General features: G+C 47.3%; 1 protein-coding gene across 5 annotated transcripts; it reads left to right on the plus strand.

The window, feature by feature from the left end:
* Positions 1-750: 750 nt before the first annotated feature.
* Positions 751-12,644, plus strand: ATP5MC2 (ATP synthase membrane subunit c locus 2). 5 transcript variants are annotated; one of them, XM_009425264.4, is made up of 6 exons: positions 1,767-3,916; positions 4,020-4,138; positions 5,185-5,254; positions 7,882-7,959; positions 8,489-8,682; positions 12,386-12,644. In XM_009425264.4, the coding sequence occupies exons 3-6, from the start codon at positions 5,216-5,218 to the stop codon at positions 12,498-12,500; spliced, it is 426 nt and encodes a 141-aa protein (XP_009423539.1). In that variant the 5' UTR covers positions 1,767-3,916; positions 4,020-4,138; positions 5,185-5,215; the 3' UTR covers positions 12,501-12,644. The 5 variants fall into 5 exon arrangements, with proteins under 5 accessions (XP_509102.2, XP_003313695.1, XP_063641649.1 ...); XM_063785580.1 differs by lacking the exon at positions 4,020-4,138 and adding an exon at positions 11,034-11,151; XM_509102.9 differs by lacking the exon at positions 4,020-4,138 and having other exon boundaries at positions 751-1,774.
* The last annotated feature ends 843 nt before the right edge of the window (positions 12,645-13,487 follow it).

Here is a 13,487-nt window from a genome sequence, read left to right on the forward strand (position 1 = left end):
CTTTCTCCTAACAGCATCTCCACAGTGCCTGGCACCACTTGGTACTTGATAAATACCTGTTGATTGATTCCCAAAGATCCCAGTTCCATTTCCCACGTACCTGCCCGCTCGGGGCGCAATCAACAACTAAAACTGGAGATTTGGGGATTTCAGAGGAACCTGTGAGAATCCTGATGGAGCTGGAAACGCGAATTTAGGAAAGACAGGCAGTCTACCACCCTCCTCTTCTCGCCCGCTTCTCCTATTTCTCCCCACTCCTTCCCCTCCCTTTCAGGAGCTCAGGGCCATAAAAATGCAGATGGAGGATCGGTGTGAAATAACGGGCCCATATAAATCCCTCTGCCGCCCGCCTGCAAGATGGATTGGCCGCATTGAAATTCCTCCGCGAGGATAATTAAACTCGGGGCCTCATCCGGGCAAAATTACATTCCTGTAATGGCGTCGCTCGGGGTCCCGGGAAATTGCTCCGTGGGCTTTCAGCGGCGGTTTTTATCGCCGGCCGGGGTGTGCCTGTCTGCGGCTCGCCTCTCCTCCGGGACCGTAAAGCTGCTGCCGTGATTTATCCTCCCCTTCTCCCAAATCCGATTAAATGGAGGAGCTCGGGGCCGGGGCGCCGCGGGGCCCGGGAGCCGGGAGGGGGCGGCGGGAAGGACGGGGCCAAGGAGGGGAGGACAAACGGCCCCTCAGAGGGTGGCGGATTTGCCTTTATTTACAGCCGCGGCTTTCTTTTTATTTTTTATTTTTTATGGGGTTTGGTGAGCTTTTCCCGTCTTTCTCGTGCTGCGTTCAAGCACGATGCAGGGACGGCAGGGGTTTGGAACTGGATAGGCCTTGTCGCCCTGTTCCAAAGGGCAGGGCAGGTCCTGTCTGGGAGACAAGGAGGCCTAGGAAAGATGAGGGCCAGGAAGCCTCCCCCACCTCCTTCCATCAGGGGAAGGGCGAGCGAAAGGGGAGAGAAAACCCACGTTCAGGAGAGCATGGGGGCGGGAGGGGAGGGCGCTGCTTATCCCAACTCGCGTAGTTGAAACCTGAGCAGAGGCTCGGGCAAGCCTGGAGTGACCTCGCAACCTTACAGCGGGTCGCAGGTGCCCGTTATTCCTAGACTGTCCCAGGAGCCAGGAAAGAGGGATTCGGATCATATTTAACCCTATCTTCTGGCTCGCTGATGCTGCTTCTCTCATGGTTTATCACCGGAATGGAAAGGAGGAAACGGGGAGTGGGGGAAAGGGCGAAGCCACCAGAAGCAGCTGCGGCATTTTGCTGACTATTCGCCCATGGAGCCGGTTTGCCATCCAGTGATGCCAGAGTCCCGGCGCGACAGAAAGCAGGACTCCCAAGATCTTCCTCCTGCTGCATTTTAGGCACTGAACCCCAATCCCGACCGTATGTTAACACTGAATTCTGAGTAGGAGTTTTGTTTTGGCAGTGTGACGACTGCGCATGCTCGGAAAGGGGACGCAAGTCCGAGATCCCTAACGCGGTACAGACCAAACCGCAGGCCACGTTACGGATCGGCTTACTCCGCGGAGTTGGCCTCATTTCTGCACAGTCGGCGCTCCCTGTAGTTTCTCCTCTCGAACGCCAGGTGGAGCAACCGGCCGGATACCGCCACAGCCCTGGCAGGCGGCGCTGTGATGCCTGAGCTGATCCTGTATGTTGCAATCACTCTATCCGTGGCTGAGCGACTCGTTGGCCCGGGTCACGCATGCGCTGAGCCTTCCTTTCGCTCTTCCCGCTGCTCCGCCCCTCTCTGTCTTCTCTGCAGTGGGAGCAGGTAAGGCCTTGGGACCTAGAGCCCTCTGTGCGCCGCGCACGCGCGCGGGACACCTCACCTTGCGCGGATGCCTTGAGGCGCTTACCTTGCGTGCTCCCACCCTGGTCCTCTCGCCCTTTCTTGCTCCCGCTATCCCTTAGCCTTAGAGCTGGCTCTTCCGCGTGCCGGTGACCTCCAACCGCGCGGGCCTGGCGCCATCTTGGATGTCTCGTAGGGGGAGGATACCTTGGAGCTGGCCAAAGTTAGATCCTGGAGTGCTGCTTTTCACCTGTTCCACCTAGTCCTTGCAGACACGCTTTTCTCGCCCTCTGGCCCTTTCAGATTGTGACAACCCCCAGGCTCTCCCCTCCTATCTCTGCTTTCTCTTCTCATCCTGACTTGTGCCTTCTTTATTCTGAAATCTCCAGACTTTAGGCCCCAGGACCTCAGGTGCTCCGAGCAATGGAGATAGTGGATCGTCTAAAGTCACCAATCCCTCTAGTCAGCACCCCTCAATTTAAAAAGTAAACCTTGAACATGGTAGAAGTGGGAAAAAAAAGCCAAAACATCGCCTCCCGTTAGGTTGTGGCTTGGGATAGCTAAGGCAGAAGAGAGAGGCTGGTTGCTTTGGAATCACTAGTTATTTACCAGTACCTTTCTCGCATCCCGGCACGCTGGTGAAGTTGGAAAAGTCACAAATGGTGGGCTAGAGATGAGGGTTTCTGTTGAGGCAGCAGGCCCAGAAAGGTGGGGTAAGGCCAAGCTAGTGGGGCCAGCATGAGACCCTGCCTGCCAGCTTTCCTGTGAAGGATTAATTAACCTCCCCAGATTCTGCTGTTACAAGGAAAAGAAGGTTTAAGGAAAGGAATAGTTAAGTTACTACCCCTGTGACTCATCTACACTGAGGAAAAAGCCCGTGATGATTTTGGAGTCCTGATTCTGGATAGTGCCTTTGCCCAAGTTGTAGGCTAACAATTGCAGAGTTGCCATGGTTAGATAGCCAATGGTGGGATCACTTAATTGCCACCCCTTGTTGTGGGTTTATTATATGCCAGCACCACATTAAACTCTTTATGTATGTTAATTTGTAAATGAACATACTTAATCCCCCTAAGAGCTGCATTTTACAAAGATGATAATAAGGTGTAATTCCCTTAGAAAAAAACCACCCCTTCTTTTTCTAAAAGCCTTAAAGAACTATTGGATTTTGACCCAAGAAAACCTGAATAGTACGGCAGCAAAATTGGGTTAGAGTTACATATAGGCAAAAATCAGAGTTCTAGATAGGACAAGAGTTGAAGACATCCATTAACTTAAAAGTAATTAAGGCTGGGTGTGGTGGCTCACACCTGTAATCCCAACACTGGGAGGCCAAGGTGGGAAGATCTTTTGATGCCAGGAGTTCCACAATAGCCTGGGCAAAAAATAAATTAAGAGCAATTAAGATCTTGGATTCAGAAGTGTTTTAACCTGGGACAATCTGAGTTCAGTTCATTTAATGAAGTGGCATTTAATAGCCCTAAGCATTCACTGAGTATTTCAGCCTGTGACATATTAGAAAGCATGTAACTTAAAAGATCCAAGTTCAAGTCTATCCTCTACCACTACCACAGTTTCAAGACTGGGTTTAGGGTCACGCTCTTGCGTTAAGTATATCTAATAATCATCTGGGAAACTTGTTTGAAATACAGGGCACTTGAGCCTTATTCCCAGAGATCTTTTTTGTTTGTTTATAGACAGGGTTTCACGTTGTTGCCCATACTGGAGTACAGTGGCGTGATCATAGCTCACTGAAGCCTCCAGCTCCTGGGTTCAAGCAGTCCTCCTGCCTCAGCTTCTGGAGTAGCTGGGACTACAGGTGCACTTCCACCTCACCTGGCTAATTTTATGTTTTGTAGAGATGAGGTCTTGATGTTTGCCCAGGCTGGTCTCAAACTCCTGGCTTCAAGTTATCTTTCTGCCCCAGCTTCTCAGTGTTGGGATTACAGGAGTGAGCCACTGAACCTAGCTCCCCCAGAGATCTTGACCAGGAAGGTCCAAGTTGCGCCCAAGAATATGCATTTTTTAATACGTACACCACCCAGATAATTCTGGTTCAGATGGGCTTCTCACTTCACTTGGAGAAACCCTGCCTTTAGGTTTTTAACTCACCTTCTGTTTCAGGTAAGTTCACTTCTACCAACTTAGATACCTATAGGGTGTCAGATCTTCTTTAGATCTTGGGGAGACACAATTTAATACTTTTTTTTTTTTTTTTTTGAGACAGAGTTTCCCTCTTGTTGCCCAGGCTGGAGTACAATGGCGCAATCTTGGCTCACCGCAGCCTCTGCCTCCCAGATTCAAGCAATTCTCCTGCCTCAGCCTCCTGAGTAGCCGGGATTACAGGCATGCACCACCATGCCCGATTAATTTTGTATTTTCAGTAGAGACGGGGTTTCTCCATGTTGGTCAGCCTGGTCTCGAACTCCTGACCTCGTGATCCACCCGCCTCAGCCTCCTAAAGTGCTAGGATTACAGGCGTGAGCCACTGCGCCCAGCCACTAATACCTTTTGGATAGACTAATAACAGAGTTCCTCCTTGATCTTCCTCATCTTATTAATACAGGAAATTGAAGTATTTTCAGGAATCAGATACTTCCAGGGATCAGCAAAGAGATTGTTGGAGACCTTCCAGTGTCTTGGCCTTCAACAAATATCTCCCAAAACTACAAAGACTCTAAAGGGCAACTTTTTGTTTGTTTGTTTGTTTGTTTGTTTTGAGATGGGGTCTCGCTCTGTCACCCAGGCTGGAGTGCAGTGGCGTGGTCTCGGCTCACTGCAACCTCCGCCTCCTGGGTTCAAGCAATTCTCCTGCCTCAGCCTCCTGAGTAGCTGGGATTACAGGCGCGTGCTACCACACCTGGCTAATTTTTGTATTTTTAGTAGAGGTGGGGTTTCACCATGTTGGTCAGGCTGGTCTCGAACTCCTGACCTCGTGATCCGCCCGCCTCAGCCTCCCAAAGTGCTGGGATTACAGGTGTGAACCACGTGCCCAGCCTAAACGGCAACTTTTAAAGGTCCAGATGATGAAGTCTTGAGAAGCGTTCCTTTTGAATAAAAACTAAGGAAAACTTAGGCAAAAGACACTCTGGGAAAATTCCTGTGGCAACTGCATATCATGAGGCTATGGAAATGGGTAACAGGTCTTACCTGAACCCAAGTGTTCACTTGTTCAGACCAGGGGAAGTCACTTCATTATAAGGAAATCTTGGGAGCTGTGTGGGGTTTCTGGAAGAAGTCATGACTTCAGGGTTTTAATTCTATTTCTGCCAATGACTTAAGGTCAGTCACTGTTTTCTGGGCCAGTTAAGCTTTCTAGGGCCCCTTTTCTGCTAATAAGGATATAGTTTAGTGAATAAGGAGCGTTTACAATACTGCTTCTGTAATTCCAGCTCTCCTGCCACAGCTCCTCACCCCCTGAAAATGTTCGCCTGCTCCAAGTTCGTCTCCACTCCCTCCTTGGTGAGTACCTGCTTTTCTGGGAGATTTTTAAAGGAGAGACATCTTGTCTCTCTCTTTCCATCAGACCTTGTTCTTCACAGCAAGGCTGGGGGAGAGGAGGTCCAGGCGGGCAGATCACTTGAGGCCAGGAGTTCGAAACCAGCCTGGCCAACATGGCGAAACCCCATCTCTACTAAAAAAACGAAAACCAGTTGGGCATGGTGGCGGGCGCCTGTAATCCCAGCTACTCAGGAGGCTGAGGCAACAGAATAGCTTGAACCCAGGAGGTAGAGGTTGCAGTGAGCCAAGATCGCACCACTGCACTCCAGCCTGGGCGTCAGAGCAAGACTCTATCTCAAAAAATAAATAAATAAGTAAATAAGTAAGAAAGATTCTTGGGGAGGGAAGGCCCTCTGCTATGATTGCCTAACAGGATAGAGTGAATGCTTGCTAGATACTCTCCTGCCCCATATCCCTTGGCGGCCAGTTAATTTTTTTTTTTTTTTTTTTTTTTTTTTGAGACAGAGTTTCGCTCTTGTTGCCCAGGCTGCAATGGCGCGATCCACCACAACCTCCGCCTCCCGGGTTCAAGCAGTTCTCCTGCCTCAGACTCCCAAGTAGCTGGGGTTACAGGCACCTGCCACCATACCCAGCTAATTTTTGTATTTTTAGTAGAGATGGGGTTACACCATGTTGGCCGGGCTGGTCTCAAACTCCTGACCTTGTGATCTGAGTAGAGACAGGGTTTCTCCATGTTGGTCAGGCTGGTCTTGAACTCCTGACCTCAGGTGATCCGCCGTCCTCGGCCTCCTAAATTGCTGATATTATAGGCATGAGCCACCGCGCCTGGCTGTGCCCAGTTAATTCTTACCCAGCCATCTTAGGAGAAGAATAGAGATGAGAATCTAGACCAAGATCAAGTTATTCCTACTCCTGAAACTATATGTCGTGTAAGCTGGCCATCCAGAGTGGTAAATATAAGTAGATTACATAACTTGGACTGAGTATGCACTGTGTGTAGGATCTTGTCCTGAGTTAGCCATAGCTAAGGAGTTCATTCTGGGACTTAAATTTGGATAGGAAGCTAAAATTTACATAAATACACATTGGAAAAGTATTTGACTCAGAAACAACAGTATAGAAGAAATTTTTTAAATAGTAGCTAGAGGAGGCGGTTGGTTCATTCACAAATAAAAAGGAGTACCATTTATTGAGCATTTACCATGTGCCTTAGCACTCACTGAGTTTACTAATTGGTATACATAATCTCATTTACTCTTCAAATCAACCCCAAGAGATTATATTTTGATTTCATAAATGAGAATACAGGCTTAGAAAGGTTTAAGTGACTTATCCTGAGAATACACTGCTGATAATAGAATTAAGATTTGAATCTCACTTTATCTGATGCCTAAAGCCCTGGCTATTAATCACCACGTGTCTGTTTTGGTGTCACTGGCTTGGGGTTAGTCAGAAAAGGCTACCAGAAGGAGGTGAATTTTGAGCATGAATCTTTGTTCCTATTTTCCAAAAGGATGTGTTCAGGGAAAGTTACTGGCTTCTTTCTTGTGGGCTGACCATTACCCATACAGAAGGCCCCCAACTTTAGATGATTTGACTTAAGATTTTTTTTTTAACTTTATGATGATGCAAAAATGATATGCATTCATTAGAAACCATACTTCAGGCTGGGCGTGGTGGCTCATGCCTGTAATCCCAGCACCTTGGGAAGCCGAGGTGGGTGGATCACCTGAGGTCAGGAATTCAAAACCAGCCTGGCCAATATGGTGAAAACCTGTCTCTACTAAAAATACAAAAATTAGCTGGGCGTGGTTGCGGGCGCCTGTAGTCCCAGCTACTTGGGAGGCTGAGGCAGGAGAATTGCTTGAACCTGAGAGGTGGAGGTTGTAGTGAGCCGAGCCGAGATCACGCCACTGCATTCCAGCCTGGCGATACAGCAAGACTCCGTCTCGAAAGAAAGAAAGAAACCATACTTCGAATTAGGAATCTTTATCTTTTCCCAAGCTAGCAATGTGTGGTACAATACTCTGTTGCAATACTCAGCAAGAACCCACAGCTCCCAGTCACCTGCCCAATCACAGGGGTAAACAACCAGTACTCTACGGTGTACTGTGTTGCTAGGTGATTTCACCTAACTGTAAGCTAATGTAAGCTAGTGTAAGCTTTTTGAGCACATTGAAGGCCAGACTATGGTGTTTGGTAGGTTAGCAGTATTAAATGGTTTTTCAAAGTATGATGGATTTATTGGCACATAACCCTATGGTAAGTTGAGGAGCATCTGTATATATTTCCCTTGTTGAGTGAGGCAAATGCTTCTGAGGCTTAGATTTCTTCGTGTTCTCAAGAGCTATAAAAGGATATAGCAAGGTTGGATGCTCCCTTATGGCCCAAAGGAAGTAGACTTTCTTTCCTTAAAGCAAAGTCTGAGAAGCAAGAGAAATGGTGTGGTTCTTTAATTTAGACTTTGCTAAAAGGAAGAATGATCCAAAATTCTAACGTACATGTGAAGATGGAAAGGCCATGAGAGGAAAGAAAATCTTGTCTGATGATGTAACAACGTGGCATAGTTCTGAAACTCCTCTCCAGTCTTCCTTGACCTTCCTGCCCCTGTATGTCATTCCTGCTAGGTCAAGAGCACCTCACAGCTGCTGAGCCGTCCGCTATCTGCAGTGGTGCTGAAACGACCGGAGATACTGACAGATGAGGTACCTTACAGTGGAGTTGGGACTGTGGTTTTGGGGGTGATGGGTGGGGAGGGTTACCTGCCAGAACCAGGAGGTAGAATGCTGAGGACAGTCATCACAGGCTAAAATTCATGAATGGCCAAGGCCATGGGCTTTAGGTGGAGATGAAGGACACTTAATACGCTGTATGCTGTAGTGCTCCAGCTTTTGCCACTGGCAGCACATGCCCCTGTGCACTGCTGCTAACTGGTATTACTTGGCCTAGTCTACTGACTTCAGTTGGAAGCATTTAGTCCTAGGAAGATGATCTCCTTGGGGCAGCAAGAATAGACTAGGGCCTCAGTCTTACACTTCTTGACCACACCTGAATCTTAAAGGCATTTGAAGTCTACATCCTACGTTAAAAGGTTCTACTTGCCAGCATTTTAGGGCGTTAAACAATTTTCTGTTTGGGGGAGAAACAATGGGATTTGGCAGCTTAAAGGGTTTTAAATGGTACAAAAGTTACCAAAGCAAAAAACTTTACCTTCTACCTGCCTCTTTTTCACAGAGCCTCAGCAGCTTGGCAGTCTCATGTCCCCTTACCTCACTTGTCTCTAGCCGCAGCTTCCAAACCAGCGCCATTTCAAGGGACATCGACACAGCAGCCAAGTTCATTGGAGCTGGGGCTGCCACAGTTGGGGTGGCTGGTTCTGGGGCTGGGATTGGAACTGTGTTTGGGAGCCTCATCATTGGTTATGCCAGGTAAGATAAGTTGGACCCTCCACTGGTTATCTGATATGCTTTCCAAAGGTCAGAAAATATTTGGGGGTCTAGAACTATACTATCCCACACTGTAGCCACTAGCTACATGTTGTTTGTTTGTTTGTTTATTTTGAGACAGTAATGCTCTGTTGCCCAGGCTGGAGTGCAGTGGCGCAATCTCAGCTCACTGTCACCTCTACCTCTGGGTTCAAGCGATTCTTGTGCCTCAGCCTCCCAAGTAGCTGGGATTACAGGCACACACAATGACGCCCACCTAATTTTTGTGGTTTTAGTAGAGATGGGGTTTCGCCATGTTGGCCAGGCTGGTCTCAAACTCCTGACCTCAAGTGATCCACCTGCCTCGGCCTCCCTAACTGCCAGGATTACAGGCATGAGCCCCCACGCTTGACCTGAATTTTAGTTTTAATTAATTAAAAATACATAGTTTCGGTTTTCAGTTCTTCAGTCACACTAACCATATTTCGAGTGCTCAGTAGCCAGATGTGGCTAGAGGCTACCATATTCAACAATGCAAATATAGAATGTTTGGCTGGGCACAGTGGCTCACTAATCCCAGCACTTTGGGAGGCCAGGGCAGGTGAATCACTTGAGGTCAGGAGTTCGAGACCAGCCTGGCCAACATGGCGAAACCCCATCTCTACTAAAAATACAAAAATTACCTGGGTGTGGGGGGCGTGCACCTATAATCCCAGCTATTCAGGAGGCTGAGGCAGAAGAATCGCTTGAACCCGGGAGGTGGAGGTTGCAGTGAGCTGTGAGCCGAGATCATGCCACTGTACTCCAGCCTAGGTGACAGAGTGAGACTTTGGGGGAAAAAAAAAAGAAAAAAACAAATATAGGCTGGGCGAGGTGGTTCATGCCTGTAATCCTGCACTTTGGGAGGTCAAGGCGAGTGGATCACCTGACGTCAGGAGTTTGAGACCAGCCTGGTCAATATGGTGAAACCCTGTCTCTGCTAAAAATACAAAAATTAGCCAGGTGTTGTGGTGGGCGCCTGTAGTCCCAGCTACTCGGGAGGATGAGACAGGAGAATTGCTTGAACCCAGGAGACAGAGGTTACAGTGAGCCAAGATGGTGCCACTGCATTCCAGTCTGGGCAACAGAGTGAGACTATCCAAAAAAAAAAAATTTATATATATATATATGTATGTATGTATTAGAATGTTTGTATCATTGTGTCATTGAAGAAAGTTTCATGAACAGCTTTGGTCTAGAGCATGTGTTGGCAAACTAAGGCCTAAGGGCCAAATCTGGGCCATAGCCAGGTTTTGTATGATTGAGCTAAAAATAATTTTATGGCCGGGTGTGGTGCCTTACGCCTATAATCCCAGCACTTTGGGAGGCCGAGGCGGGCGGATCACGAGGTCAGGAGTTCGAGACTAGCCTGGCCAACATGGTGAAACCCCTTCTCTACTAAAAATACAGAAATTAGCCAGGCATGGTGGCAGATGCCTGTAATCCCAGCTACTCAGGAGGCTGAGGCAGGAAAATCACTTGAACCCTGAAGGCGGAGGTTGCAGTGAGTAGAGATCACGCCACTGCACTCCAGCCTGGGCAAAAGAGTGAAACTCCATCTCAAAAAAAAAATAGTTTCGCATTTTTAAAAGGCTTCATTTTTGTTTTAAAGCAAAAGAGACTATGTGCGGCCCACAAAACCTAAAATTATTTACAATGTGGCCCTTTACAGAAAAAGTTTACCTTCCCTGTTCTAGAGACTCAGTGAACATAGTGGCTTTACTGCTATTTTTTCCCATCTCTGGGAATTTCCCTCTGTCACTCCTGGGAAAACTGGCACTGCAGCCAGCCCCTGGTTTCTGACGCCTGGGACTGTTTAGTACTCCCAGCTCTGGATAACTCAAAGTTAAAACCAAATTAATCCTCTAGAGACCAGGAAGTTCTCTTAATGTCTTTTGAGAAATAGAGTTCTTTTTAAGAATTTGTATTAAACAAGAAGTCTGACTGCTGCTTTATTCACTATTCTGTTAAATGTTGGTGTCGATTTACCTTACCCATCAAGACTTCTGGAGGTATCAGAGTAAGGGAAATACAGATTATATATGGGCCTTCAACACTGGGAGTCCTTTATCCATACTACTTCAACTCATAAACCCCATAGACCATTTGTAACTTTTTTTTTTTTTTTTGAGACGGAGTCTCGCTGTCTCCCAGACTGAAGTGCAGTGGCACAATCTCAGCCCACTGCAATCTCTGCCTCCTGGGTTCAAATGATTCTCCTGCCTCAGCCTCCCAAGTAGCTGGGATTACAGGTGCCCACCACCACGCCCGGCTAATTTTTTATTTTTTTATTTTATTTTATTTTTTTGAGACAGAGTCTGGCTCTGTCACCCAGGCTGGAGTGCAACTGTGTAATCTCAGCTCACTGCAACCTCTGCCTCTCGGGTTCAAGCAATTCTCTTGCCTCAGCCTCCCAAGTAGCTGGGATTACAGGTATGCACCGCTACCCCCAGCTAATTTTTTTCTTTTTTTTTCTTTTTTTTTCTTTTTTTTTTTTTTTGAGACAGAGTCTTGCTCTGTCACCCAGGCTGGAGTACAGTGGCTGCGGTCTTGGATCACTGCATCCTCTGCCTCCTGGGTTCACGCCGTTCTCCTGCCTCAGCCTCCTGAGTAGCTGGGACTACAAGCGCCTGCCAACACGCCTGGCTAATTTTTTGTATTTTTAGTAGAGACGGGGTTTCACCGTATTAGCTAGGATGGTCTCCATTTCCTGACCTCGTGATCTGCCCACTTCGGCCTCCCAAAGTGCTGGGATTACAGGCGTGAGCCACTGCGCCCAGCAATTTTTGTATTTTTGGTAGAGACAGGGTTTCACCAGGTTGGCCAGGCTGGTCTCGAACTCCTGACCTCAAGCGATCTACTCATCTCGGCCTCCCAAAGTGCTGGGATTACAGGCGTGAGCCACCGCGCCTGGCCTAATTTTTGTATTTTTAGTAGAGACGGGGTTTCACCATGTTGGCCAGGCTGGTCTCCAACTTCTGGCTTCAAGTGATCTGCCTGCCTTGGCCTCCCAAAGTGCTGGGATTACAGGGGTGAGCCACCGCACCCAGCCCATTTGTAGTTTCTTAAAGCCCCAGATCTTCTGACTATTTGAAATGAGAGAACATAATCTGTCCCTCTTACTCTTGTCTTCTAGAAGAGCGGTGTTCCATAAATCCTTAGGATTCTGAGGTTATGCCCCAGAGACTGTCTTAGAGAATAAAGGGGAGACCAAGCCGTTAAAATTTCCCCACTACTTTTGTACCATTGCAGTTTGGCTTTTAGATGTTTACTATATTGGAGTTCTGCTTAAAGTTTGAAAACACTGCTCTAGATAGACCCTTCCACTCTGGATGCCTCTTCCATCCTATTTGGGCCCTGGATATTAAGTGTCTAGGCCAAGAGGTCTTAATTTGTGGTAATGAGATGGGTGAACCATTAGTGAAGGTCATGATTATACCTGGGCCATGTTACAGGATTTTAGATTGCCTGCTCCCCCTTCATTCAGTTCCTGTAGAGCCTTTGGGGAATCAGGGCAAGAATTTGGGCATGATGGTGTTACCCTAAAAGCTTCTTTATTATGTAAGATAATCTTGAAGAGGGGAATTCTCCCTGAGCCCATCTTAGATATTTATCCTTTTCTTTGTGTGAACTAGAAATTCAGTCTTTTCTCTTCTCCTTCTACCAGGAACCCTTCTCTGAAGCAACAGCTCTTCTCCTACGCCATTCTGGGCTTTGCCCTCTCGGAAGCCATGGGGCTCTTTTGTCTGATGGTAGCCTTTCTCATCCTCTTCGCCATGTGAAGGAGCCGTCTCCACCTCCCATAGTTCTCCCGCGTCTGGTTGGCCCTGTGTGTTCCTTTTCCTATACCTCCCCAGGCAGCCTGGGGAACGTGGTTGGCTCAGGGTTTGACAGAGAAAAGACAAATAAATACTGTATTAATAAGATGTTTCTTGAGTCTCCTGTGTATATTTCTTTTCCACAGTTGGCTGAGTGCCTTGGTGAGAGTACAAGGCCCGAAGGGTGGTGATGGTGCTAAACTCTACATGGATTTGGCTGAGCTCACTTTTTCTTAATTCTGTTTCAGGAAAGCTTTATTTGAAATAGCATAACATTTTAAATTATTTTCACCTGGCATGGCCTGCTACTTGCCTGGGAAGATTGGGGTCAGTAGCAACTTCAAGTTCTAGCTTAAAATGTTGGCTAATAGGCTTTCTGTTTCCACTGTCACTCTCCTGGCTCAGGCCCTCATTGTCATCCACCTCATCTATTACAAGAACCTCTTAACTGGCCTTCTGCCTCCAGTCTCTTCCCTCCAGCATTTACTTCTCCTTACCACTGCCAGGTGAATCCTCCTTAAGCATAAGACTGGTTTTATCAGTTAATGGTTCAAAAAGTCACCTCAACTTTCTCTGCTTTATCTGTTTAGTCCTATACACTACATAAAGTGACTGTCATTTTTCAGATATTTTCCTGTCTTTACCATATCTTCCTGCCTTTTCCTTTCTCTGCTCATTTCTGCTTTCTTTCCCTGAATCTTTGCTCACTTTCCTCTTTTTCGAACTCTGTTATCCCTAAAGACTTAAATTTAACCTCCATGAAGCTATTTTCTGGTTCCCATCCACCCTCAGCCAAAAGAGCATTAAAGAGCCAAAAGAGATCGCACCACTGCACTCCAGCCTGCGCGACAGAGCAAGACTGTCTCAAAAATTTTTTTCCAAATCCTTCATTGGATTATTTATTTATTTATTTATTTATTTTTGAGATAGGCTCACTCTGCTGTGGTGCAA

The sequence above is a fragment of the Pan troglodytes genome, chromosome 10 (assembly GCF_028858775.2).
Source record: "Pan troglodytes isolate AG18354 chromosome 10, NHGRI_mPanTro3-v2.0_pri, whole genome shotgun sequence".
In the NCBI taxonomy this organism is placed as follows: Eukaryota; Metazoa; Chordata; class Mammalia; order Primates; family Hominidae; genus Pan; species Pan troglodytes.